Source organism: Erpetoichthys calabaricus, chromosome 4 (genome assembly GCF_900747795.2).
Source record: "Erpetoichthys calabaricus chromosome 4, fErpCal1.3, whole genome shotgun sequence".
Taxonomy (NCBI): Eukaryota; Metazoa; Chordata; class Cladistia; order Polypteriformes; family Polypteridae; genus Erpetoichthys; species Erpetoichthys calabaricus.
The window spans coordinates 229,208,851-229,235,996 of NC_041397.2; the positions used below are offsets into that span (position 1 = coordinate 229,208,851).

General features: G+C 37.1%; 1 protein-coding gene across 1 annotated transcript in view; it reads left to right on the forward strand.

Annotated features, from left to right (window-relative positions):
- tmem135 (transmembrane protein 135) overlaps positions 1-27,146 on the forward strand; it is a 481,984-nt gene that overhangs the window by 448,341 nt on the left and 6,497 nt on the right. The window contains exons 11-14 of the mRNA XM_028800409.2: positions 3,601-3,664; positions 4,016-4,092; positions 12,627-12,725; positions 13,712-13,779. Coding sequence (XP_028656242.1) covers positions 3,601-3,664; positions 4,016-4,092; positions 12,627-12,725; positions 13,712-13,779 — 308 coding nt within the window. The remainder of the gene's footprint in view (positions 1-3,600; positions 3,665-4,015; positions 4,093-12,626; positions 12,726-13,711; positions 13,780-27,146) is intronic.

The following is a 27,146-nucleotide window of genomic DNA, read 5'->3' on the forward strand; positions in this document are numbered from 1 at the left end:
ACTCAGATGCAGTTGAAGTGCAGACTTTCAGCTTTAATTCAATGGGGTGAACAAAACGATTGCATAAAAATGTGAGGCAACTAAAGTATTTTTTTAACACAATCCCTTCATTTCAGGGGCTCAAAAGTAATTGGACAAATTAAATAACTGGAAATAAAATGGTCATTTCTAATACTTGGTTGAAAACCCTTTGCTGGCAATGACAGCCTGAAGTCTTGAACTCATGGGCATCACCAGATGCTGGGTTTTCTCCTTTTTAATGCTCTGCCAGGCCTTTACTGCAGCGGCTTTCAGTTGCTGTTTGTTTGTGGACCTTTCTGTTTGAAGTTTAGTCTTCAACAAGTGAAATGCCTGCTCAAATGGGTTAAGATCAGGTGACTGACTTGGCCATTCAAGAATTTTCCACTTCTTTGCTTTAATAAACTCCTGGGTTGCTTTGGCTGTATGTTTTGGGTCATTGTCCATCTGTATCATGAAACGCCGCCCAATCAATTTGACTGCATTTTGCTGGATTTGAGCAGACAGTATGTCTCTGAACACCTCAGAATTCATTCAGCTGCTCCTGTCCTGTGTCACATCATCAATAAACACTAGTGTCCCAGTGCCACTGGCAGTCATGCACGCCCAAGCCATCACACTGCCTCTACCGTGTTTTACAGATGAGGTGGTATGCTTTGGATAATGAACTGTTCCACGCCTTCTCCATACTTTTTTCTTGCCATCATTCTGGTAGAGGTTGATCTTGGTTTCATCTGTCCAAAGAATGTTTTTCCAGAACTGTGCTGGCTTTTATAGATGTTCTTTAGCAAAGTCCAATCTAGCCTTTCTATTCTTGAGGCTTTTGAGTGGCTTACACCTTGCAGTGCACCCTCTGTATTTACTTGCATGCAGTCTTCTCTTTATGGTAGACTTGGATATCAATACGCCTACCCCCTGGAGAGTGTTGTTCACTTGGTTGGCTGTTGTGAAGGGGTTTCTCTTCACCATGGAAATGATTCTGCGATCATCCACCACTGTTGTCTTCCGTGGACGTCCAGGTTTTTTTGCGTTGCTGAGTTCACCAGTGCTAGCTTTCTTTCTCAGGATGTACCAAATTATAGATTTTGCCACTTGTAATATTGTAGCAATTTCTCGGATGGGTTTTTTCTGTTTTTGCAGCTTAAGGATGGCTTCTTTCACCTGCATGGAGAGCTCCTTTGACCGCATGTTGTCTGTTCACAGCAAAATCTTCCACATACAAGCACCACACCTCAAATCAACTCCAGGCCTTTTATCTGCTTAATTGATAATGACATAACAATGGACTTGCCCACACCTGCCCATGAAATAGTATTTGAGTCAATTGTCCAATTACTTTTGAGCCCCTGAAATGAAGGGATTGTGTTAAAAAAATGCTTTAGTTGCCTCACATTTTTATGCAATCGTTTTGTTCACCCCACTGAATTAAAGCTGAAAGTCTGCACTTCAACTGTCCAAATATTTATGGACCTAACTGTATTTCTGGTTAACAGTGGTTTAAACCTTGCTGCTCTCAAGCCTATTTTTTGCCCTGAATCTTTCTGTTTGTGGAGTCAAACATCAACACTGACCTTCACTAAGACTTAGTAGATGATTTTATGCTGCACCCATGGAGTAATTTAAGCAGGCTGTCCACTTCTAGGAAGATTCACAGCCTTTCCAAGTGTTTTTTATGAAGAGTATAGCTTCCACAATGGACTGGGTCAAAATGTTACTGGTAGGGGGTTAATAGGCTACGACATAAATAATAATCAAGCAATAACTAATGATAATAATAATAATCACCAAGCTGGCATAGTACTGGGAAAATAAAATCAAAAAATCAACATAGCAGGAACTGCAGCTCTAGTATTTAAATGGATTGCTAAAGGAATTCAAAGTATAAGCATCTCTCAAATGGGCTGATTTACTGATTGCATTCTTCATATTTACTCCTGGAATGCTAAAAAAAGTTTTCCATAGTCCGTCTTATGCTGGAAAAACACCCTGATGTTGTTCATCGAAAACATAGTGATATTGTGTACTTTCCACATATTGGTGAGAGTACAGTAAGTGGGGATCACAGGTAAATGTTTAAAGATAATAATTAAACTTTGAATTTTGTGACTTTGTTGGCAATTCAGCTTATTTCAAGGACAAAAATTTAATTTATATATTTATGGGTCTATGTGATAAAATTATGATTGTGTTGTGACTGTAAGCTACCTGCTAGGCTGGCAGGTTAAATAAAAAGATGTTTTATACTGTTGCTCAATAAAGATTTTTTTTCTTTACTTCTGCAACACAAATTCATATTTTTAGAGGAATCTGAAAAGTGAAGAAATCCTGTTAGAACAGCCCAGTTTCTACGTGTTTTCTGAAGTGTTGCATCATCATCATTTTTCTGAAACAGCTTTGCAGAGTGGCTTCTCTCTCATGTCCACAAGGTTTAATATACAGATCTGGCAGTGGTGATTTCACTCAAAGCATCTTTAAGCACATGCTATCATGAGTTGATTAATGAGTTGGTATTCATGATTGTCTTTTATTAATTATGCAAATTCAGAATAGTTGTCAGAACTGAAGTTCTATTGAATTTGAATCACTTGCAGAATTAATTTGAGCTGTCTCAAAACTGAGTCACTTTTAACTTCAGTCTGAATGCAATTTCAGTGGCCTGTATCACTACTGAGATTTAAATGCAGCCAGTATGAGCTTTTCAACTCATTTTTTACCATTGAGACTTTTCTCTAGCATTTCTCCAGTGTTGTTCAGTGCAGTCCCATAGCCCAAGAAATAGGTTTGTAACCCTTTCAGGATTAATGCCAGCAATTGTTTCCTGATCTCTTAGTGCATTTCCTTTGATTGTGACATTATGTGCCTGGTGAGTGGATGTAGGTCACATGAGGCTGATGGTAAGTATCAAAATAAATAAGGTTTATATAGAGCAGAAATAACAATAATCTAACCTGGCTATACCGATCGTCTGACACCAATTATGCCTTTAACTGGATTAATATAACTAGTGGGCAGTTACTTTTTCACACAGTAGCAGTTGGTACTGGATAATTTTGTTCATTAGATAAATGAAGAAAGTTAGAACAAAATATGCTATTTGTTCTTTCATGTGCTCTTTATATAATATTACATTTTTGTTTAAGACCTGAAAACATTCATTGTTAGAAATTTGCAATGACAGTGGTGATCTTGAAGGAAGCAAAAGCTTTTTCATGAGACAATATGGAATACATGAAAGCAGTCATAAAATGGGAGGCAGGTAGTGTGGCTTAGTGAGGAAGGTAGTGGACTGTAAACCACAAATTGCCTGTTAGAATTCCCACCTTCGACTCATCTCATGACCCTTAGTAACTCAGTTATGTACTTGTTAAAAAAATACATATTTAAACATGTAATGTAACTCTATAATCACTTTGAGAAAACTTTTACCATAAAACTGAAAGCTGCCCGATTCTTAAAGTTTTGGACTCTGTTAATTGTTCAGGAAAAAAACTGATGATCATGAATGTATGTTACGGAGTTTTGATTCTAGGTAGTAGAGTTCTTGTTTCAAATCTGTACATGCTGTGTTTTGTTGTTCTCCAGGGAACCAGCTGCTTGTTACGGTGGTTAAGAAATTTGGATGATGAGCTTCACGCTTTGATTGCGGGTACGTCTGTGACTCTGGGCTACTTTTCTTATTAAGTGGATGTCTGTGTTTTTAAATTCTGCAATGTTTTCATCAGGCTTTAACTAGTAAATGATCAGAAACAACTTCTTGTAGAATCAAGTGTGCTATGCCAGTTTGAATTTGTAATGGTTACAGCAAAGAAAATTGATTATTAATCCATATAAACTGTAAAGGAGTGTAAAATTCACTGGCAGGGTTTTCATATTTCTTTTATACTTCCACTGAAATTAAAAGAATCAGTGTTGGAGTTTCAATTCATCTGGTCTGTGAAATGTATTGTATAAAAGCAGCTGTGTTTGTCTGAACCAATTTCTCTCTTCTTTCTCACAGGTTTCTTGGCTGGGGTCTCGATGATGTTTTACAAAAGCACCACTATCTCCATGTACCTAGCATCTAAACTTGTTGAGGTACAGTGTAACAACAACAGACACATTCTTAAGAAATAAGTAGGAAAACCTATAGTACTGTTTTTTGGACATGCTAGTTTATTTTATTATAACTGGTTCCCATTGTTTTTATTTTATAAGTTTTTTTAATTAGACTAGATATTCTTTGGGGTAAAATCTGAGAAATTCTGTGTAAAATACACTGCTTGCTGTTTACCTTTCAATAGAAGCACATTTACATGGTAAAACGCAACATTAGAAAGAGGTTTTCAGTTATGGAAAAGCAGCTGTCAAGTTTCTTTCAGTGGTCACAAGGGTGTTTTCTTTTAAAACATTTACAAAATAGTGAATGCTTCACTGTCAAATTATTTTTGTTTAAAAACATTTGAAAAAAAGAAAGGACAAGAAAAATGTGACTGGCAGATTGCTTTTAGGATGATTTTAGGTATTTTGATTGAACGATTGAATGATTTTATAATCAATATTCCACCCAAAGATGTTATTTTTTGTATGTTGTTAACATTTGTTAACACTAGAATCCCTGAAGCCTATGAAAAAACTCTTAATCCCGGCCCGCCTTAAATTCCTTCGCACCTCTCCATCAGTGGCTTTTGTTTTGTAAATGTGTCGATCAGCACAAGCAGCAAGCAGCCTGCTATCCTATCCCTCCTCCTTGAATGAGCTCAACTCGTGCAAAACGTTCTCCCAGCTCAAGTGTAAAGACTTTAGTCCAAATATCAAATAAACATGTGTGCTTTTATTCAAGAATATAACCAAAGTAAAAAAAAAAAAGATCATTCAATTTACATGTTGTTGTCAATGAATTACAAACCTAAGCTCAAATGTCAATCGATGGAAAGCTAATACATATTCTTGGATGGTGCAGTGGACCTGCTGCCTTATAACAAAAAGGTTGCCGGTTTTTGACCCGGCACTTCACGTTTTGAGTAATGAGCTGCTATTATTATTACTATAATATAATAAAAACATAGATTTGATTTGAGTGTGTAACACCCGGTGTAAATTTTGGCTACTTGTAAAAGTTAGCACTTTTTTTATTATTATTTTATTCACTCAGTGACGTTCACATGCTTTTTATCTCCATTCTTTTCACAAGAGCAGTGATGACCACAGTTGGTACTGTGGTTGATACCTGCTCAGAATTATTTGTTGTACCAGCAATCAAAGATACAATGTCCCGTGACTGTTATCAGACTGGACAAAGGCAAAACCGTAACAACAGACAGCTTCTTCACTGCACTTTTGCTGGCTAGTGCTGCACCACAACGCAACTCTGCTTGGCACCATAAGTAAAATGGAACTTCCATCTGCAGCTAAAGTCACTTTAGCATGTGAGCAATTCAACACTCTAGTGTTTAGATCTGACAGTGCCATATATAATAATATATATATATATAATAATCATAATAATAATAGCAGCTCACTACTCAAAATGTGAAGCACCAATAAGGCAGCAGGTCTTACCTCTGCACCATCCAAGAAAATACATATTAGCTTTCTGTCGATTGACATTTGAGCTTGGGTTTGTAACTCATTGACAACAACATGTAAATTGAATGATCTTTTTTTTTTTTTACTTTGGTTATATTCTTGAACTAGCAAAATACCCGCGCTTCGCAGCGGAGAAGTAGTGTGTTAAAGAGGTTATGAAAAAGTAAAGGAAACATTTTAAAAATAACGTAACATGATTGTCAATGTAATTGTGTTGTCATTGTTATGAGTGTTGCTGTCATATATATATATACATATACACATATATTATATATATATACACACATATACACATTTTATATATATATACATATATTATATATATATATATACATATACACATATTATATATATACACATATATATATATACATATATAATATATATATACACATATATAATATATATATATACACATATATTACAGTAATCCCTCCTCCATCGCGGGGTTGCGTTCCAGAGCCACCCGCGAAATAAGAAAATCCGCGAAGTAGAAACCATATGTTTATATGGTTATTTTTATATTGTCATGCTTGGGTCACAGATTTACGCAGAAACACAGGAGGTTGTAGAGAGACAAGAACGTTATTCAAACACTGCAAACAAACATTTGTCTCTTTTTCAAAAGTTTAAACTGTGCTCCATGACAAGACAGAGATGACAGTTCTGTCTCACAATTAAAAGAATGCAAACATATCTTCCTCTTCAAAGGAGTGCATGTCAGGAGCACAGAATGTCACATAGGTAGAGAAAACAATCTCTAGCAAACAAATCAATAGGGCTGTTTGGCTTTTAAGTATGCGAAGCACCGCGGCACAAAGCTGTTGAAGGCGGCAGCTCACACCCCCTCCGTCAGGAGCAGGGAGAGAGAGAGAGTTTGTTTTTCAGTCAAAAATCAATACGTGCCCTTCGAGCTTTTAAGTATGCGAAGCACTGTGCAGCATGTCGTTTCAGGAAGCAGCTGCACAAAAGATAGCAACGTGAAGATAATCTTTCAGCATTTTTAGACGAGCGTCCGTATCGTCTAGGTGTGCGAACAGCCCCCCTGCTCAATCCCCATACGTCAGGATCACAGATAGTCAGCGCAAGAGAGAGAGAAAAAGTAAGCAATCTAGCTTCTCAGCCATCTGCCAATAGCGTCCCTTGTATGAAATCAACTGGGCAAACCAACTGAGGAAGCATGTACCAGAAATTAAAAGACCCATTGTCCGCAGAAATCCGCGAATCAGCAAAAAATCCGCGATATATATTTAAATACGCTTACATATAAAATCCGCGATGGAGTGAAGCCGCGAAAGGCGAAGCGCGATATAGCGAGGGATCACTGTTTATACATATATATATACATATATATACACATATATATATATCTATATATATATACATACATACACATATATACACATATACACACACATATATATATATATATATATATATATATATATATACACACATATATACACATATACACACATATATATATATATATATATATATATATATATATACATACATACATATACACACATACATGCACTTACAATAACATAGAAATCAATATAAACAACATTAACATCATTATCATATGAGAATATGAAGTAATATATAAGAAGCACATTTCATATAAATATAAATTATTAAACGGTAAAATCTTCTTCTATAATTTGCTACCATGGCTATTCGTTTGTCTGTCCAGGATTTTAAATCACCTGTAGCTCGCAAACCATTTCACCTATTGACTTGAAATCTGGTACACATATAGTACGTCACGTCTACTATCCGCTTTATGGGTGATGATTGTATTACTCTTTTTATCTTCATTTTATTTTATTGTAGAATCAACTCCTATCTGCGCACACCAGGGCGGCCGTGGGCGGATGTGTATGGTGTATTCACTCCATGTTATCGTGCATTGCGCTGTCACTGGTATTTTGATAAAAGAATTTTAACAACATATAAGAAGCGTATAAATTATTAAACAGTAAAACATTAACATTTAAGAAGTAAAGTTACATTGAGTACTACTGCAGTGCCTTCGGGTATACCTCATTTTTTGTTTGCCCATTACATGCTTAAATGTATACATTTTTTGGTGTACCTACCCGAGAACACGCGACATATAACCGACTGTGGGAGAAGCATGGATTTTAAACACGCGTTGAGTTTATCTGCTGGTCTCCCTCGTGGAATAACTGGTAATGTTTGACTAAAATCTACAGCGAGTAAAACGACATTACCTCCTATTTTTTTTTTTACGATCTCTGAGATCTTGCTTTTTTTGGTTCAAGGCTTCATAAGCTCTTTTATGTTCCATGGTGTACTTATCCCAAACCATCATCTTTGAATGTTGCAAGACTTTCACCTTCTATGTAGATCGGGTAGTCTGAATCACAATCTGATTGTATGGGTGGTTACCTGGCAGGTAACGCTTATGCTTGCTCATCAAGTCGTCTAACATCCGCCACGTGCCCTCTTTTAATTGCGAGAAGCAGATATATATAGCCAAATTCTCACGCTTCGTTGCGGCGAAGTACTGCTTTTAATTTTTTATTAAGAAGAAAAGAAAACCTTTTTAAACGGATCGAAAATATACCAATAACAATTTGTTAAGGATCTGTTTTTCTGTGAACCTCCCTTTTCACAGCTGTCGTGCTATGGCGTGTGTTTCGTTTATTTGACAGTATGTAGATCGTGGTAATTACATTCATGGCATTCGTTTTCTGAATCACAATCTGATTGTATGGGTGGTTACCTGCCAGGTTACGCTTGTGGTTGGTCAGCAAGTCCCCTTACGTCCGCCACGTGCCCTTTCTGTTCCCAGAAGCAGATCATAGAATGGTTTTAATAGTTTACTTTCAAATAATGCAAAGAGTATGCGACACGTGTTTCTCCATAATTCTGGGCTCATCAGGCGTACACACTCACTGCATCCCCTCTCGGGAATCGAATCTGTATCGTCAGCACCAGAGTTGAAGCCCCTAACGTTGTGGTCAGCAAGTCGGCTAACATCCGCCATGTGCCGTCTTTCAGTTGCGAGAAGCAGATCATAGAATGGTTGAAATTGTTTACTTTCAAATTATGCAGAGTACGCGACACGTGTTTCGCCCTAATTCTGTGCTCTTCATACGTACACACTCATTGCATCCCTTCTCGGGAATCAAATCTCGAACGTCAGCGCCAGAGGTGAAGCCCCTAACGTTGCGCTACAGGGTGTGGTTCGTTTATACCTCGTGTCTTCTCATTAAACGTTTATCTCGCGAATATGTTATTGCAATCCGCAGCGGGAGCGTTTCTATAAACTTAATTTAAACTTACGTTTTACACCGTGCTTTGTTTCCCTTATGAAGATGCTTGTATGCTTCACTCGCTCGCTTCTTATTGTTTCACTCCCTTCTCAATTGTTTAATGAATTTTTTGTTCTTCGCTGTTTGCTGCTCTTCCTTCATTTCTCCCTACTGCATTCTTTTATCTTGCGAATATGTTATTGCAATCTGCAGCGGGAGCGTTTCTATAAACTTAATTTAAACTTACGTTTTACACCGTGCTTTGTTTCCCTTATGAAGATGCTTGTATGCTTCACTCGCTCGCTTCTTATTGTTTCGCTCCCTTCTCAATTGTTTAATGAATTTTTTGTTCTTCGCTGTTTGCGGCTCTTCCTTAATTTCTCCCTACTGCGTCCACAGTCTTTTCACGTGATTACGTGGGAGGCGTGATGACGTGACACTCAACTCCGTCTCCCACGGCCATGAGCTGCCGTCCATTACAGTATATTGTCAAAAAAGAGGTTCCAGTTATGACCATTACGCGTTGAATTTCGAAATGAAACCTGCCTAACTTTTGTAAGTAAGCTGTAAGGAATCAGCCAGCCAAATTTCAACCTTCCACCTACAGGGGAAGTTGGAGAATTAGTGATGAGTGAATCAGTCAGTCAGTCAGTCAGTCAGTCAGTGAGTCAGTGAGGGCTTTGCCTTTTATTAATTAGTATAGATAAAAGCACATGTGTTTATTTGATATTTGTACTAAAGTTTTCATACATTATACACTTCAGTCATTATTAGTATAACATGGAAAAAGTTTCTGCTTTAGGTATGTGTTCAGCATTTCTTGCCTCACATTTCCTTTCATCCTACACTTACCTTTGTAGACACAAAACAAGCATTAAATGCATGTATTTTAAATAACGATATACTGTACTATTTACCCTGTACAACTCAAATGCAGATAAGGAGCCTTGGCTTGATCTGGGAGAACATTTTGCCCAAGTTGTGCTCCATGAAGGGAGGGGATGAGATAGCAGGCTGCTTGCTGTTTGTGCTGATCGACACATTTACAAAACAAAAGAAGCTGATGGAGAGGTGCGAAGAAATTTTAGGTGGCCTGGAATTACGGGTTTTTTTGTAGGCTTCAGGGATTCTAGTGTTAAAAGTTGTAGGCAAGAAAAATATTATTCTTATGTTTTCATGCAAAATATGACAAGACACTTTATAATGTAATGGAATGTAATGGGTGACCAGTTCTGACCAATAACTAATGTTGCAAAAAATGTCAATGGAAAAATTTTTTTAAATCTCATTCTGTGTTTTTGAATTAAAGATCCGCCTCTCCTCCTCATTCAATGGTCAACAGTCCTGCCTTCAATTCAAAACACACAGTATTATGGGAATACATCATTCCTCTTTAATTTGTACACTGAGTTTTCCAGAAGTATTAATCATGTTTCAGCAAAAAGATTTATGCATTTTGCAGGTTCTGAGCATATGAATGGATATATGAGAATTTTTTGTCTTTTTTCCATTGATGTTTTTCACATCGTTTGCCATTGGACAAAACAGGTCACCATTATGTTTTCTCTTGTTCTGCATGAAAATATATGATTACAATTTACTTTAGACCACCACTTCTAATGATATGGGGTAAGTAAAAAAAAAATAATTTTTGGATTGAATATTTTTTAAAGTAGCAAAATTGGTTTAATATATTATGCTTATATCTACTGAACCTGTTTATTCAAAAATAGAGAAATATTGGAGCTGACACAAACCTCTGCAGCAGGAGTCATTCCCATACATTTTTATTTTATTTATAATAGTTATGATTGTAGTCCAATACAAGTTGGAGCAGTTTTGAAACATTGTTTAGGAAAATATATTTTTTCATATCTATCTTATCCATCCTTCCATCCATCTATCTATCTTCCAAACCTGCTTATCCAGAGCAGGGTCTGAAAGAAGCTAGAGCCCATCCTTGTAAGCATAAGGTAAGAACAGTCCCTTGATGGAGCACCAGTCCATCGCAATTCTTTCATATCCAATAATAAATATTCTATAAAAGGTTTCTGTTTTTTTCTGAATGAAATGTATTGAATTATATTTCTCTCAAGCTCATACATTCTAAGACATTCTTCCTCTTTTTTTAAGCATTGCTATACTTTATAAAAAAAAAATAGAAATGCATTTCTCTTTTATGTGACATTTTGTTATGAGAGAGGTTTGTGGTGTTGCATATTTTAAATAAGTAATCGTAAGTCAGAGAGTGCAGGATCATATCAGAATGTGCAGATTGCACTCTGGGGATGATCACATATTTAGGTGCAAATGAGAGAGGATCAGTCAAGTGCTTCATTCACATCTCAGAGCAGGTGGATGACCACACCTGCACCTTTTCAATACTATAAATGGAGCCTGCACAGAGAAATCAGGAGTGGGAAAAATGCAAAGAGAACAAAAAAAAAGACAGTCGGGAAAACAGTTGAATCAGAATAGTCAGATGGAAACTAGACAGCATCGAGTGTGGAGGAGTGTATATAAAGAGACTGGGTCCCACTAATGGAGAGAAGTGAAAGGCACTCTGAGGAGTGTCCCTATTGAACAGTGTTGGATTGGGGATGTGGAACAAACCTACCAGGAATCCAGCGCTAGTGTATGGGATGATGGAGGTCTGGCGGTGTATGTCCCGAAAGTTGCTGGTCCAGGTGGGCTGGATAGTAGTTCACACGGTGGTTGTATCTGTCAGTATCTCTGCCAGTTGGAAGACCCACTATGGTGAGCTGGGGAGACGAGGAGTGGAAGACATGCTGGGCTGGCTGAGGAATAACTTAATGCCTTGGGACAGTTTTACCTGGATTTAAATGACTATTTTATTTGGATTTTAGATTTTTTTGGTCTTATCCTCCATGACATACAATGGACTGTATGGATTATTTATTTATTGAAGGTGCACTGCACTTTGCAACACTGTGTTTTAAAATAAAGCACTGAAATACTTTGTAGCTAACATTGCTGACTGTGTGTGTCCTTGTATGTCAGGCTCATCCTCGGTCTATGACTATCCACAATTTTGGGTTCATGTTGCTAAGGACCATGGAATCAACCCAGACCATCACACATTTAACCAATTAAATTCCCTAGAAAATTAGTGAAATGAATATAGAAGGGTTCTTGGTTGACTATCAATTTAAAGACATGACTCTAGTTCTTCCCCTGGCTTTGTTTTTTCCTTACAAGTTTTTGATTATTATGATTGGAAAGCAAGTCTGCACAATTACTGCTGCCTCTCCAGACACTTCATTCAGATCCAGACCTATCCATTGTCAATTTAGCTTTTAAGCATTCGCCCTTAGTCCTTTCTTTCAGGACTAAGTAAGTTAGACAATGACTGACCGACTGACTCTTGTTTCTTCACGTATCCCAAAGATGCACAATTTCCACTGATTGGTGATTCTGAGTTGACTTGATAGGAGTGAATGTCAGAATGGATATGAGTGTGTTATGCTTTGGACTGCTGTCAAAGCATTTTTGAGTCCTGCCTTTCCCTCAATACAGGAAATACTGTGGCTCTCATACCCTATAATGGAAAGGTATATTTAAAGATGAAGAGATAATGGAAAACAATTGTAACATGTTACAACTGAAGTGGCCACCTGTTCTAATTATCACATTTCACTATTGACTGGTGAAATAGTCTTTTAAAATTGTTAAAGTGTACATTTTAATTTATTAAACAGTGATTATGAATTAAACTCAGACTAATTATTTTTACAGACAATGTATTTTAAAGGGATTGAAGCTGGAAAGTTTCCCTATTTTCCACATGCTGACACCCTGATCTACGCAGTTTCGACAGCCATTTGTTTCCAAGCAGTAAGTAACATTTACTATGCATGCAATACATGAAATTGTTGGATTGTTTTATATAAAGGATACAACAGATTATAAGTATTTATCTTTGATTATTCTATAATCTACTGTATTTAGGCCAGGTGGTAAATTGGGGACATTTCAGTGTAATTATCTGAAAGCCAAGTTCAGTGTGTTAGGCAACATTGCTCTTTTCACACTTTTTTCTTGGCATTTAGTTTGTTTTATCGCTTGCCAAGACCAAAATCTGGACTCAAGAAAGGTAATAAAACAGAATTTAATGCATATTGAAAAAGTTTATCATTCACTCATTTTTCATTTAGTGAGTAATGTTTACACTTTATGGATGTGTTATGTGTTTTATGAGGTATGCAGGTCTTTTAGGATGGCGCCTTTTTTTTTTTCTTTTTTTTTATTATAACTGGTCATCTGGTCATATACAAGTTTGGTTTCCGATTCTTTAGTAAGACTTGTAAGTAAAACTTGAATGCCTTACACTAAATGTCTTTGTCTGAAAAATTAAAAATAAACTGAACATTAATGAGCCACACTGATAAAAGTTCTTACCTACTATTACGGTAAATTTGTGACATTTTAGAGGCTTTCCCTTGTGGGACTGAAGTACTGCCACTGCAATGGACAAAGACAGAAATTCAGTGACTCGTTTGTAAATGATGTGAAGATGTAGCTCCAAAGTGTTTATCGTTGAGGCCAGACTTGCTCTCACTAGGCAGAGAAAAGCCAAGCAAAATGACACCTTTTATTGGCTAACTAAAAAGATTACAATATGCAAGCTTTCGAGGCAACTCAGGCCCCTTCTTTAGGCAAGAGGCAGATAGTGTTTAATGGAGTCTTTGCTGCTTCTGTCATGTAAAAAAATATGAAAGTTTCTAGCTTTCCAAAAAGTCAGTAGAAAGTGGAGCCTTAATGTCTTAATTGATTAATTTATGTTAATTATTTATCAAATAATAAGAGACTTTTTCTTTCAGGCTGTGATGGAGGTTCAGAATCTCCGACCTTCCTATTGGAAATTTCTACAGAGATTAACAAAAGGCCGGTAAGTAATTTTAAAAGAAACATAGTAGAACATTTTTCTGATTTCAGTTATTTTGTCATATATTTCCTTTGGTGCTATTCTTGTCTTGGCATAACAGATTTCCATAAAAAAAAAATTCTGTCTCATGTTTATTATTATGTATTACTGTATTAACATTCTACTCAAATAACATGTGCCAAAAACTCAGAAAGAACTCTACCATTTTGCCCTCTGAGCTTGGTTTATTCTTGAAATATATTGGCATTTTATGATTGATAGAGGTGTAAATAGAAGCTTAGTTAGAGATAAACTTTTTAAAAGTTTACTTTGAAAGTGCTCTTCAAGCAGTGATGGTGCAAACTGAAGTTTTATTTTTGAAAGCGCTCCAATGATCAGTGATTGATTTTAATGGGAATACTTGTATGTGTAGCATTTGAAGAACTTTTGAAAAATGTGTTTCTAATGAAAAGCAAAAATACATGTAATTCATGTTAAATAAGTATATAAGCATTCCATATGTTCCATATGGCACTGTGTATATAGCCTTTATGCCAAGACCAGCTTGTTTTGTCATATGTTTTGTCATTGTTGTCATTTCACTGTGCATTTATCTTACAGCATAAATCCCTGAAGTTTACTCTGCCATCTTTTACTGTGCTACAGTTTTCATTGTTTCATTTGATTTGATTTCACTTTTTTCTCTGTTCTGTCTTTGCTAAGCTTCTCTTCATATCTGTCAATACTGCATTCTTTTCACTGCTTGTGTCATAGCTTTACAGTAATCCCTTGCTATATCGCGCTTCGCCTTTCGCGGCTTCACTCTATTGCAGATTTTATATGTAAGCATATTTAAATATATATCGCAGATTTTTTGCTGGTTCGAGGATTTCTGCAGACAATGGGTCTTTTAATTTCTGGTACATGCTTCCTCAGTTGGTTTGCCCAGTTGATACAAGGGACGCTATTGGCAGATGGCTGAGAAGCTACCCAACTTACTTTTCTCTCTTTCTCTTTCTCTTGCTCTGACATTCTCTGCTCCTGAAGGAGAGGGTGTGAGCAGGGGAGCTGTTCTCACACCTAGACGATACGGACGCTCGTCTAAAAATGCTGAAAGATTACCTTCACATTGCTCCCTTCTGTGCAGCTGCTTCGTGAAGCGACATGCTGCACAGTGCTTCACATACTTAAAAGCTCGAAGGGCACGTATTGATTTTAGATTGTTTGTTTTTATCTGTCTCTCTCTCTCTCTCTGACATTCTCTGCTCCTGACGGAGGGGGATTTTCACCTTTCGCGGGGGGTTCTGGAACGCAACCCCCGCGATCGAGGAGGGATTACTGTATTTTAGTTCTTTTCACTGGCTTAAAGTCTAGCATATTATTGGGAGTAAAGGGTTGCACCTTAGAATATAATTCCAAAACTCCCATAATAGCATAATTTTTCATTCACAATATTAGAGGATAAAAGGAGAAGAAAACCTGTTGAATTTCAAAATCTGTTTGTTGAATCTTGTTTTGGTAAGGGTTTTTACTGTTGTCGATGCATTTTTAGTTGTTTATATGCTTAAAGTATGGCACTGTAAAGTCTCTTTCCCCGTATATTCGTAACTTAACAGTATACAGTGTGTCTAAACTACTGATGTATGGGTGTAGTTATATGGATGAGGGGTTTCTTGATAATTGTGAATTTGCATGGATTAGATATATTGTATAACTATATATATATATATAGACATACATACATAGATAGATTGACACATATATATATACATATCTACATATATATATATATGTAATTGTGTCATTGTTATGAGTGTTGCTGTCATATATACCCGCGCTTCGCAGCGGAGAAGTAGTGTGTTAAAGAGGTTATGTAAACATATATATATACATATACATATATACACATATCTACATATACAGATATCTACATATAGCAAAATACCCGCGCTTCGCAGCGGAGAAGTAGTGTGTTAAAGAGGTTATGTAACTATATATATACATAAACATATATATACATATACACATCCACATATACATATATATATACATATACAATATAGACATACATATATACATACATACATTCACATATATATATATATATAAATATATATATATATATATATATATATATATATATATATATATATATATATATATATATATATATATATATATGGTTGAAATAGTTTACTGTCAAATAAATGCAAAGAGTACACGACATATATATATACTGTATATATACAGTGGTGTGAAAAACTATTTGCCCCCTTCCTGATTTCTTATTCTTTTGCATGTTTGTCACACAAAATGTTTCTGATCATCAAACACATTTAACCATTAGTCAAATATAACACAAGTAAACACAAAATGCAGTTTTTAAATGATGGTGTTTATTATTTAGGGAGAAAAAAAATCCAAACCTACATGGCCCTGTGTGAAAAAGTAATTGCCCCTTTGTTAAAAAATAACCTAACTGTGGTGTATCACACCTGAGTTCAATTTCCGTAGCCACCCCCAGGCCTGATTACTGCCACACCTGTTTCAATCAAGAAATCACTTAAATAGGAGCTGCCTGACACACAGAAGTAGACCAAAAGCACCTCAAAAGCTAGACATCATGCCAAGATCCAAAGAAATTCAGGAACAAATGAGAACAGAAGTAATTGAGATCTATCAGTCTGGTAAAGGTTATAAAGCCATTTCTAAAGCTTTGGGACTCCAGCGAACCACAGTGAGAGCCATTATCAACAAATGGCAAAAACATGGAACAGTGGTGAACCTTCCCAGGAGTGGCCGGCCGACCAAAATTACCCCAAGAGCGCAGAGAAGACTCATCCGAGAGGTCACAAAAGACCCCAGGACAACGTCTAAAGAACTGCAGGCCTCACTTGCCTCAATTAAGGTCAGTGTTCACGACTCCACCATAAGAAAGAGACTGGGCAAAAACGGCCTGCATGGCAGATTTCCAAGACGCAAACCACTGTTAAGCAAAAAGAACATTAGGGCTCGTCTCAATTTTGCTAAGAAACATCTCAATGATTGCCAAGACTTTTGGGAAAATACCTTGTGGACTGATGAGTCAAAAGTTGAACTTTTTGGAAGGCAAATGTCCCGTTACATCTGGCGTAAAAGGAACACAGCATTTCAGAAAAAGAACATCATACCAATAGTAAAATATGGTGGTGGTAGTGTGATGGTCTGGGGTTGTTTTGCTGCTTCAGGACCTGGAAGGCTTGCTGTGATAGATGGAACCATGAATTCTACTGTCTACCAAAAAATCCTGAAGGAGAATGTCCGGCCATCTGTTCGTCAACTCAAGCTGAAGCGATCTTGGGTGCTGCAACAGGACAATGACCCAAAACACACCAGCAAATCCACCTCTGAATGGCTGAAGAAAAACAAAATGAAGACTTTGGAGTGGCCTAGTCAAAGTCCTGACCTGAATCCAATTGAGATGCTATGGCATGACCTTAAAAAGGCGGTTCATGCTAGAAAACCCTCAAATAAAGCTGAATTACAACAATTTTGCAAAGATGAGTGGGCCAAAATTCCTCCAGAGCACTGTAAAAGACTCATTGCAAGTTATCGCAAACGCTTGATTGCAGTTATTGCTGCTAAGGGTGGCCCAACCAGTTATTAGGTTCAGGGGGCAATTACTTTTTCACACAGGGCCATGTAGGTTTGGATTTTTTTTTCTCCCTAAATAATAAAAACCACCATTTACAAACTGCATTTTGTGTTTACTTGTGTTATATTTGACTAATGGTTAAATGTGTTTGATGATCAGAAACATTTTGTGTGACAAACATGCAAAAGAATAAGAAATCAGGAAGGGGGCAAATAGTTTTTCACACCACTGTACATATCTACTTATTGGCTCCTGTATTTAGGATATAGCGGGTTGGATAATGGATGGATGGACATCTGTATGCATAGCCCTATTTGCCCGTTTTCATTTTTTTTCTTTCTTCAGTAATATTTCAGTAAACCCGGAGCTTGTCAGTTCAAATCCTGGTACTGACACCACTGTGTGACCCTGAGGAAGTCACTTCACCTGCCTGTGCTGCAAAAAACAAAAGTAATGTAACAAATTGTACCTCAGATGTTGCAAGTTGCTGGAATAAAGGCATAAGTCAAATAGATAAATATGTATTATACACATAGGAACTATTCATTTATTTTCAGTTAAGTCATCTGCAGCAAACTTTTATAAATGAGGGTTTCTCATTTTTAGATAGTGCAAACTGTTTCTTCTTCATTGATGTTTTCTCTTGGAGAGGTTTTTTCATTTCATTGAAAATTAAAGCAGCAGCTGCCAAAATATGTAGCTTTCTTATTAATTTTTCAACATTGTGTAAAATAAATTTATAAAGTAACATAAAAGGTTTAAATACTGGTTATCCTTTTACACTAAAATATTACTAAAGAGATACAAAAAAAGTAAAATGGATATGTTGTTTTTCTTTAAGGAGATTAAATATTACTGAAGAAAGAAAAAAAAAATTAAACAGCCAAATGGGGCTATGCATACGAACTTAAAAGGTTTAAATAAAACAGAAATATATATTTTATTTTTAGTTGCTTAACTTGTGGAGGGTGTATCCTGTAGCAAAGCCCTAACTTTTTTCGTGAAAGCCCGTTTCAGTCAATAAGTCTTAAAAAAAGGTGTAAAGATATTGACAATAAGCTAAGCAAACCCAGGAAGACATGGAATCATTTAAATCAAGTATCATTACATCTTCCTTTCTTAAAGAGAAGTAAGGCAGTACTTATAAGCTTACATATTTATATATAGACATACATATATATATATATATATATATATATATATATATATATATATATATATATGTATGTCTATATATCTATATCCGAAGCCGTGCAAGCACACTCTTGAGAATGCAACGTATAGTTGTACAGAAGAAAAGCAATCTTTCCTCAAATGAATGGCAACCTTTTGTAGGTTTATGAACTTAATTTAAACTGTAGGTTTACACGGTGCTTTCTTTCCGAAGTACCTGCACTCATGAATATGTCTGTATGTGTCAGTCGGTCAAATACACGCGCTTCGCACCGGCGAAGTACCGCTTTTAAATTTTTATTAAGAAGAAAACAAAACCTTTTTAAATTGAGGGAAAATATACTAATAACAGTTTGTTAAGGATCTGTTTTTTTGTGAAGCTGCCTTCACTCGAGTGATCACTTCGACCTGACTTGGTGGCCAACTATAAGCGTTACCTGGTAGGTAACCACCCATACAATCAGATTGTGAATCAGACTACGAATGCCGTGAATGTAATTACCCCGATCTACATGTTGTCAAATAAACGAACCACACGCCGTGGCGCGGAATGTAATTACCCCGATCTACATGTTGTCAAATAAACGAACCACACGCCGTGGCGCAATTTTAGGGGCTTTGCCTGTAGCGCTGATGTCCGAGGTTCGATTCCTGTAAGGGAGTGAAGTGAGTGGCTGGTTACCTACCAGGTAACGCTTATAGTTGTCCAGCAAGTGAGGTAACATCAGCCACGGTGCCTTCAGTTGTGAGAAGCAGATCATAGAATGGTTGAAAATAGTTTACTGTCAAATAATGCAAAGAGTACGCGACACGTCTTTCCCCCTTATTCTTGGCTCATCAGGCGTACACACTCACTGCACTTGCTTACGGTAATCGAACCTCAGACGTCAGCGCTAGAGGGGCTTAGCAGCGGTGAAGTATTGCTTTTAAATTTTAATTAAGAACAAAAGAAAACCTCAGAGGTTCGATTCCCGTAAGGGTGTGAAGTGAGTGGCTGGTTACCTACCAGGTAACGCTTATAGTTGGCCAGCAAGTGACGTAACATCAGCCACGGTGCCTTCAGTTGTGAGAAGCAGATCATAGAATGATTGAAAATAGTTTTGCATTTACCTTTTTAGTAAAAGGCGAGCTTTTAAGCCTAAGAAATCACCCCGTAAATGCACACGTTTAATTGCACATGTTAATATGTATGCTTACACAGTATTAAAAGACACTCAAAAATTAACGTCATTTACCTTCGTTCCCGCGTTTGACTCGTGCTGTAAATCTCTTCCTTGTTTTTAGTTCACGTGATTACGTAGGAGGCGTGATGACGCGATACGTGACTCCGCCTCCTCCATTAGAGTATATGGACAAAAAACATGTTCCAGTTATGACCATTACGCGTAGAATTTCGAAATGAAACCTGCCTAACTTTTGTAAGTAAGCTGTAAGGAATGAGCCTGCCAAATTTCAGCCTTCCACCTACACGGGAAGTTCGAGAATTAGTGATGAGTCTGTCAGTCAGTCAGTCAGTCAGTCAGTCAGTGAGTCAGTGAGGGCTTTGCCTTTTATTAATATGTATAGATCACATAATATCCTTAAATGCACAGTTCAGGGCCTCAAAAGCCTGCAACTTTTTTTTGCACCACATGGTGTAAAAAATATCCTTGTAATATCCTTGTAATATTGTTATTATCCTCATCATCACATTCTGACACATCATCTTTAATATGGTTGTATGCTTAAATCGTTTTATGCAGTAAGTTTTCACTTTACAATTTTCAAGTATTTAGACTCACATAGGAACCCGTTTTCTTTTCCCTCCTGAACAGCCTAAATTCATTCAGGTATACAGCAAGGGGCTGGAAATACACCTTGGGGATTGTGGTCAGTCCTGCCCCAATAACATCATGCAGGTCCTGCAGATTTTTCAGCCACATATGTAATTTACATACCTCTCCATGTGCCTGATCCCAAGGATTCTCCATTGAAGTGAGATCTAAGGATGGTGCAGGCCACTGGGGTAAACTGAAGTCAACATGTGCGTTGATCCTGCTGCACTGAATAAGCTCACGCGCTCTAACATTCCCCACCCCCCCCCGATCCGACTCTAAGTAACAGCGCAAGTACAGACGCAAACCAAGTGTATGTGTGTACTGTATAATATTAACAAAAAGAGTAGCTTACTACTGAAAACGGCAAATATAGGAGTGAGTGGGGATCAAACCAGGGACTCTTGATCACACCTGGTTTGCGTCTATACTTGCGCTGTTACTTAGAGTCAGATTGGGGGGGGGCGGTGGTTGGGGGTTGTGATGGGGGATGTTAGAGCGCATGAGCTTATTCAGTGCTGCAGGATCAACGCACATGTTGATCTTTTTTTTTCTTTCAGTAATAGCGCCAGCATAAATCCACACCTGATCTGACGCTGTTCGTTTTCAAATAATATTGCATTAGTGCGATGATGTTTTCACATATATTGTCTCTTTCTTTCAGGTGTGTAATAGAAACCACAGCATAGAGAGAAGCGTGTACATTGTAACAGGTACACATGTTGTAAATGCGTGTGTGTGAGCAGTTAACATTTGAATCTGATGATTGCGTATAGCGCTGAAGTTACTGCTCTGTACTATTCTGTCCTCTGCATGTCCTGGAGTACAAAAGAAACAGCATACAGCAACATGTGCAGACTGGCAAGATCAGGGAAAAAAAACACGCAGTCACTGATTACAAACCGCAAGATGTTATGCGAATGAATATGAATAATGTTGCATCCGTGCCACAAAGTTTTCCAAAATGTACTATACAGGTCAGAAAATGAATAATTCCAAATATCATATATATCTACGTCTGTGTTTTTTTTGGGGTTTTTTGACATCATACACCATAAGGTGCACACTAATTCAGCATGAGCAGGAACACTCAATAAAACTGAATAAAAAAAATCAAGTGACGGTGAGATACGAAGAAGGCAGATTCGCCAGCGTTTGTGTGTCATCTTTAATCCCTCCAGATGAGAGAATGTCCAGTTCCATTGTCTCAAAACACCACTCACATCTCCAGTTATTCCTTTTCAAATGAAAAATAACAGCATCAGATCCCTGGGTGGGAGGGGGCGGTAGTATGTATCGTGATCGTGATTTAGAGAGAATAAAAGTTAAAAAAACGTTAACTTTTACAGGTCCTATAAATGCACACCATGTGTTACAGGCACAAACCAAATGTATGTGTGTACTGTATAATATTAACAAAAAGAGCAGCTCACTACTGAAAACGGCAAATATACAGTAGGAGTGAGTGGGGATCAAGCCGGGGACTCTTGATTACAAGTCAGTAAATCTTACTGCTATGCCACTGTAGCTGTTGTCTCTTCCTTGAACCTTTTGTGAAAGTGTTTACTTGATCTTTGGACTTCAGGCTTCATACATTATATAGTTTATGCCTACATTTTGTCATTTACTACTAAAATATGAAAAACGTTTCTGTTTTAAAAATGTGTTTACACAGATTACTGTAGAAACGGAACACCCATGAAATGCGTGTGTTCCAAATAGCGATTTATTATTTCCACTCTAAAACTCTAGCAGTTCAGTCACTCCCAGATAATCAAACAAGGCATGAGCTGGGAAGACTTAGTGAACCTTCTGCGATGGTGGGGGATGGAATAGCCGGCTGCTTGCTGCTTAAGCACATTTAGAAGACAAAAGACACTGGCGGAGACGTGAGAACGGTTTTAAGGTGGGCCGGATCTACGAGTTTTTTCGTAGACTCTGGTAATTCTAGTGTTTAAACTTTATAGGCTCAGCTCTTTTAATCTTTCCTAATAATTCAACCCCTGTAGCCCTGGAATTAGCCTAGTCGCTCTTCTCTGGACCTTTTCTAATGCTGCTATGTCCCTTTTGTAGCCTGGAGACCGAAACTGCACACAGTACTCAAGATGAGGCCTCACCAGTGCATTATAAAGGTTGAGCATAACCTCCTTGGACTTGTACTCCACATATCGTTCTGTGTAACCTAACATTGTGTTAGCCTTCTGAACACTGTCGGGCAGTCGATAGCTTAGAGTCCACTATGACTCCAAAATCCTTCTCATAAGGTGTATTCTCAATTTTCCGACTGCCCATTGTGTATTCAAACCTAACATTTTTACTTCCTATGTGTAATACTTTACATTTACTGACATTAAATTTCATCTGTCACAAATCTGCCCAAGCCTGTATGCTATCCAAGTCCTTCTGTAATGATATAATGGATTCCAAATTATCTGCTAATCCACCTATCATCTGCAAACTTAGCCACCTTGTTACTTATATTCCTATCTAAATCATTTATATATATATATATATATATATATATATATATATAATATATATATATATATATATATATATATATATATATATATAATTAAAAATAGCAGCGGCCCTAGCACTGTCCCCTGTGGAACACCACTCTTAACATCGGTCAGTTCTGATGAGGTTCCTTGCACCATCACCCTCTGCTTCCTGTGTCTGAGCCAATTCTGCACCCATCTAAAAACATCACCCTGAACTCCCACTTCTTTTAATTTGATGCCCAACCGCTCATGTGGCACCTTATCAAATACTTTCTGAAAGTCCAGATAAATAATATCATATGCTCCACTTTGATCGTATCCTTTTGTTGCCTCCTCATAGAAGTCTGACATGTTAGTAAAACAGGACCTCCCTCTTCTGAACCCATGCTGACTGTTCAGAATAACTCCTGTCCTTGCCAGGTGTTGCTCAATCTTATCCTTAATAATCCATCCATCCATTTTCCAACCCGCTGAATCCGAACACAGGGTCGGTCACGGGGCTGGAGCCAATCCCAGCCAACACAGGGCACAAGGCAGGAACCAATCCCGGGCAGGGTGCCAACCCACCGCTGATCCTTAATAATTCCTTCCATTAATTTTTCTGTGATGCATGCTAATCTTACTGGCCTATAGTTGCTTGGATCTGCCCTGTCACCCTTTTTATATAATGGGATGATATTTTCCAGTCCTTCGGATTCTCTCCATTGCACAGTGACTTCCTAAAAATATGTATCAAGGGTTTATATATGTACTCACTAGCCTCCTTAAGAACTCGAGGGTAAATATTATCTGGTCCTGGTGATTTGCTTGATTTCAGTTTATTTAATCTGAGCAGCACTTCTCCCTCTACAATTTCCAAATCCCTCAGTACCTCCTTAGTAGTCCCTGTTACCTCTGGGAGGTTATCCACTTGCTCACTTATAAACACCTTTGAAAAATGTAAGTTTAGGGCATCCGCTATTTCACTGTCTGTATCTTTTAATTCCCCTTTACTATTTCTGATGCACTTGACCTCCTCCTTGACTGTTCTTTTACTACTAAAATACTGAATCTCTTAGAGTCGTCTTTCGCCTTATCTGCTATTTTCCTCTCCAACTATCTTTTAGCCTCATATGCCTTATAAAGCAGTTTTTTCCTTTGCAACTTCTTTTTTAAATCTTTATTAATCCACCATGGAGTTTTTTTTAGTTTCCTATTAATTCCAAATTTAGGTATGTATCTGTCCTGCATTACATGTAAAACATTTTTAAACCTGTTCCACTGCTCCTCGACTGTCTCCACACTTAAAAGCTTATCCCAGTGTATCCTACTTAGACATTGTCACATCTGCTCAAAAATAGCCATACCAAAGTTCAACTTAACAATTTTAGTCTTTACATGTGTACTCTTACAAAATACTGAGAATTGTATTACATTATGGTCACTTGACCCTAGTGGTTCAATCACCTCTACAACCTCAATTCTATCCTGATTATTACAAAATACTAAATCCAGACAGGCTTCACCCCTTGTTGGTGCTTTAACATGCTGTGTTAAAAAACAGTCACTGATTACTTCTAAAAACTCCTGCTTTGCTCTAGTCTTCCTTGGCTAGAGTCTGTTCTCTGAGCATTTGTGGTGTTTCTGTTTGCTTAAATGAGCTTAACTCTCTTCTGACCTCTCTTATTTAAAGGGTCATTTTCACCTATTGAAGTGTCACTGATTGGGTGTTTTTGTTTATTGCACCATTCTCTGTAATCTCTGGAGACAATAGTACATGAAAATCACAGGAATACATCTATTTCTGAGATTTTAAAATCAGCCAGTCTGACCCCAACAGTCATACTCTTAAGTTGCTTATACGCATCTAGGCCATTCAAACGTTTGGTTGAATAATAACTAAACCCATGATATTGTTATATAAGCCATGTTATATATTTTGAGCTAATGTGATGTGGAGGGAGCAGGTGTACCTACTGAAGTGGCCACTAAGAGGTATTAGTCATTGCACACTTTGAACCTTTTTGACTAAAAGCACAGCAGACATCTGTGTGATTCCGCATGTATAGGGCTAGGTTGTGTTTTAAGGCAGCTGTATTTGGTAATTTTAATATTTCTTAATTTATTGTTTTATTTTACTTTTGTTTTACCTATTTGCTTGTTGATAAAAGTTGATTTCTGCTTTGATTTTTTAAAATTGTTTTTCAAATTAAATTTCTTGTAGCAAAATATGAGTGCAGGTTCAATGTACAGTTGTCTTGAACAAAAACAGCACAATTCCTGTCTGATTCAATTCTCCATAATTATTTTTTGTGTTCAAATTTTTTTGTTTTAAATTCCGGAATATTTGTAAGAGGAACAGATTATCCACAACAACACACTTGTGATGCCCGAATCTGAAATTTCCCTATATAAAGGGTTCGGTATCATATCAGAAACTAGTGAAGCCCATGCAAACTGAGGCCAGACTGACACAGTTAGACTTAGCAGAGAAAAGGAATTAGAAAAGGAGAAATTAGAGATTATGATTAGTGGAGTGGCATGGTTCACTCGCCAGCCAACTCCAGGAATGGAGAACTTTAACTCTTCCATATCTGCAGTTCTCTGTTCAAGGTGTTTTCAAGAGGATAATTTAGATAAGCACAGGTCTAACTTGTGTCTACTTCTAGGTAAATGGTCATATTATTTGCTGCTTTTCCAGTTTATCTTCACTAGAAATCAAAAACAGGGAAACTGACAACTTTACAGTGTGAAAATTGCTTTTTTAAATAAAGCACACTTTAATATACAATTGATAGCTTACAGTCAGCTACTGTTATAACCAGTGTTCAAGATCATTCCCGAAATAGTTACCACTTATACCTCTGATTTCCTGTTTGTGATTGTAAGTAGATCAATTATGACAAATAGACAATTGATATTCTAAAACTTACTTTTCACTCCAAATATTCCATTACTATACTATAGATATAAAACTTGAACATGAGGATTGAACACAAGAGGTTAAGAGAACTATTGCATAATATTTTGCATGATTTGTATATAATTTTGCATTTATTTATTTTGATATCTGGAGTTAGTTGCTAAGCCCAAAATAAGCATGGAATAAATTAATTTATTTAACTACTTATATTTGGGTCAAGCAATATGGTACTTTACCGCATGTCCTCTAAATCATGTTAATCCATCCACCTATTTTCAGTGCATGCCTAGTCCAGTCATGGCTGGGCCAGAGTTTGTCACGGCATCATCAGGCACAAGACAAGAGCTCTTAATGGGCTATCAAGCCATCACGGGGTACTCTGGCTTCCTTAGTTGGCTTACATCCACTACAAATGAATTTGTGTAGTGTTTTCACCATGTCGAGGGAATGGGTTTTATGAAATTTATTTAAATTGGAATTTTTCATTTGGTATTTAGAAGCTTTGCTTAACAGTGCAGACATTCTGAATGCGGCCGTGATTAAAACAGAAGGTGAGATTTAATGAGAGTGGTTTGGTGCTTATTCACACCTTCTACTGTGTGGGGACAGGAATGGGTATCTGAACGGATTTTGTGTGTCACCTTGGCTTCTGGTGAAAGTGTGAATTCACATTTTTCTTCCGACATCAGGCCAACAGATTTACAACATGAGATATAAGACACAGACACACAAAAATTACATTTAACACACACAGACTATTTGCTTTTACAGTATGTATGATTACTGTAGTTTGCCACTTTAATACTTTATACACTTACACTAATACATTTCCTGGTGTCAATAGTTCTGCGTCTGAAGACACTTTCATATGATAAATAGCCAGTGACAGATTTAGATGCATGCTTTGATTTTTTACCCTTGTTTTGGAACTTCAGACGGTTTTGTGGAACAAAGTGTGACCATAAAATAGCAAGAATATAAAAATGACAACCAAAAGAGTTGAACACTCAGTAAGAAATTGTTCAGTTTTATTCACTTTGTCAGTCTGTCTGCACCAATAGTGCTGTGCTGTGTTTTGCTTTCTCATCACAAATTATTTTCATTAAACCAATAAGTGTATAATTGAAATCTGAAGGCTTGCTGAGTCGAAGCTTCTAAAATATATAACCCAATAAAATGTGTAGGATTTACACTACCTTTTCCTTTGAAAACCTGCCACATTGTATTTAGGATAACATTTTGGAACACTTTGGCGTTCTTGAGAGTATTTTTTGCCAAGCTGTATTTATTTGCTAATTATGTGCCTTACACTGGGACTACTTAGTCCAGATTAGGACAAAACCCCAGCTTTTATTTATGGAGTT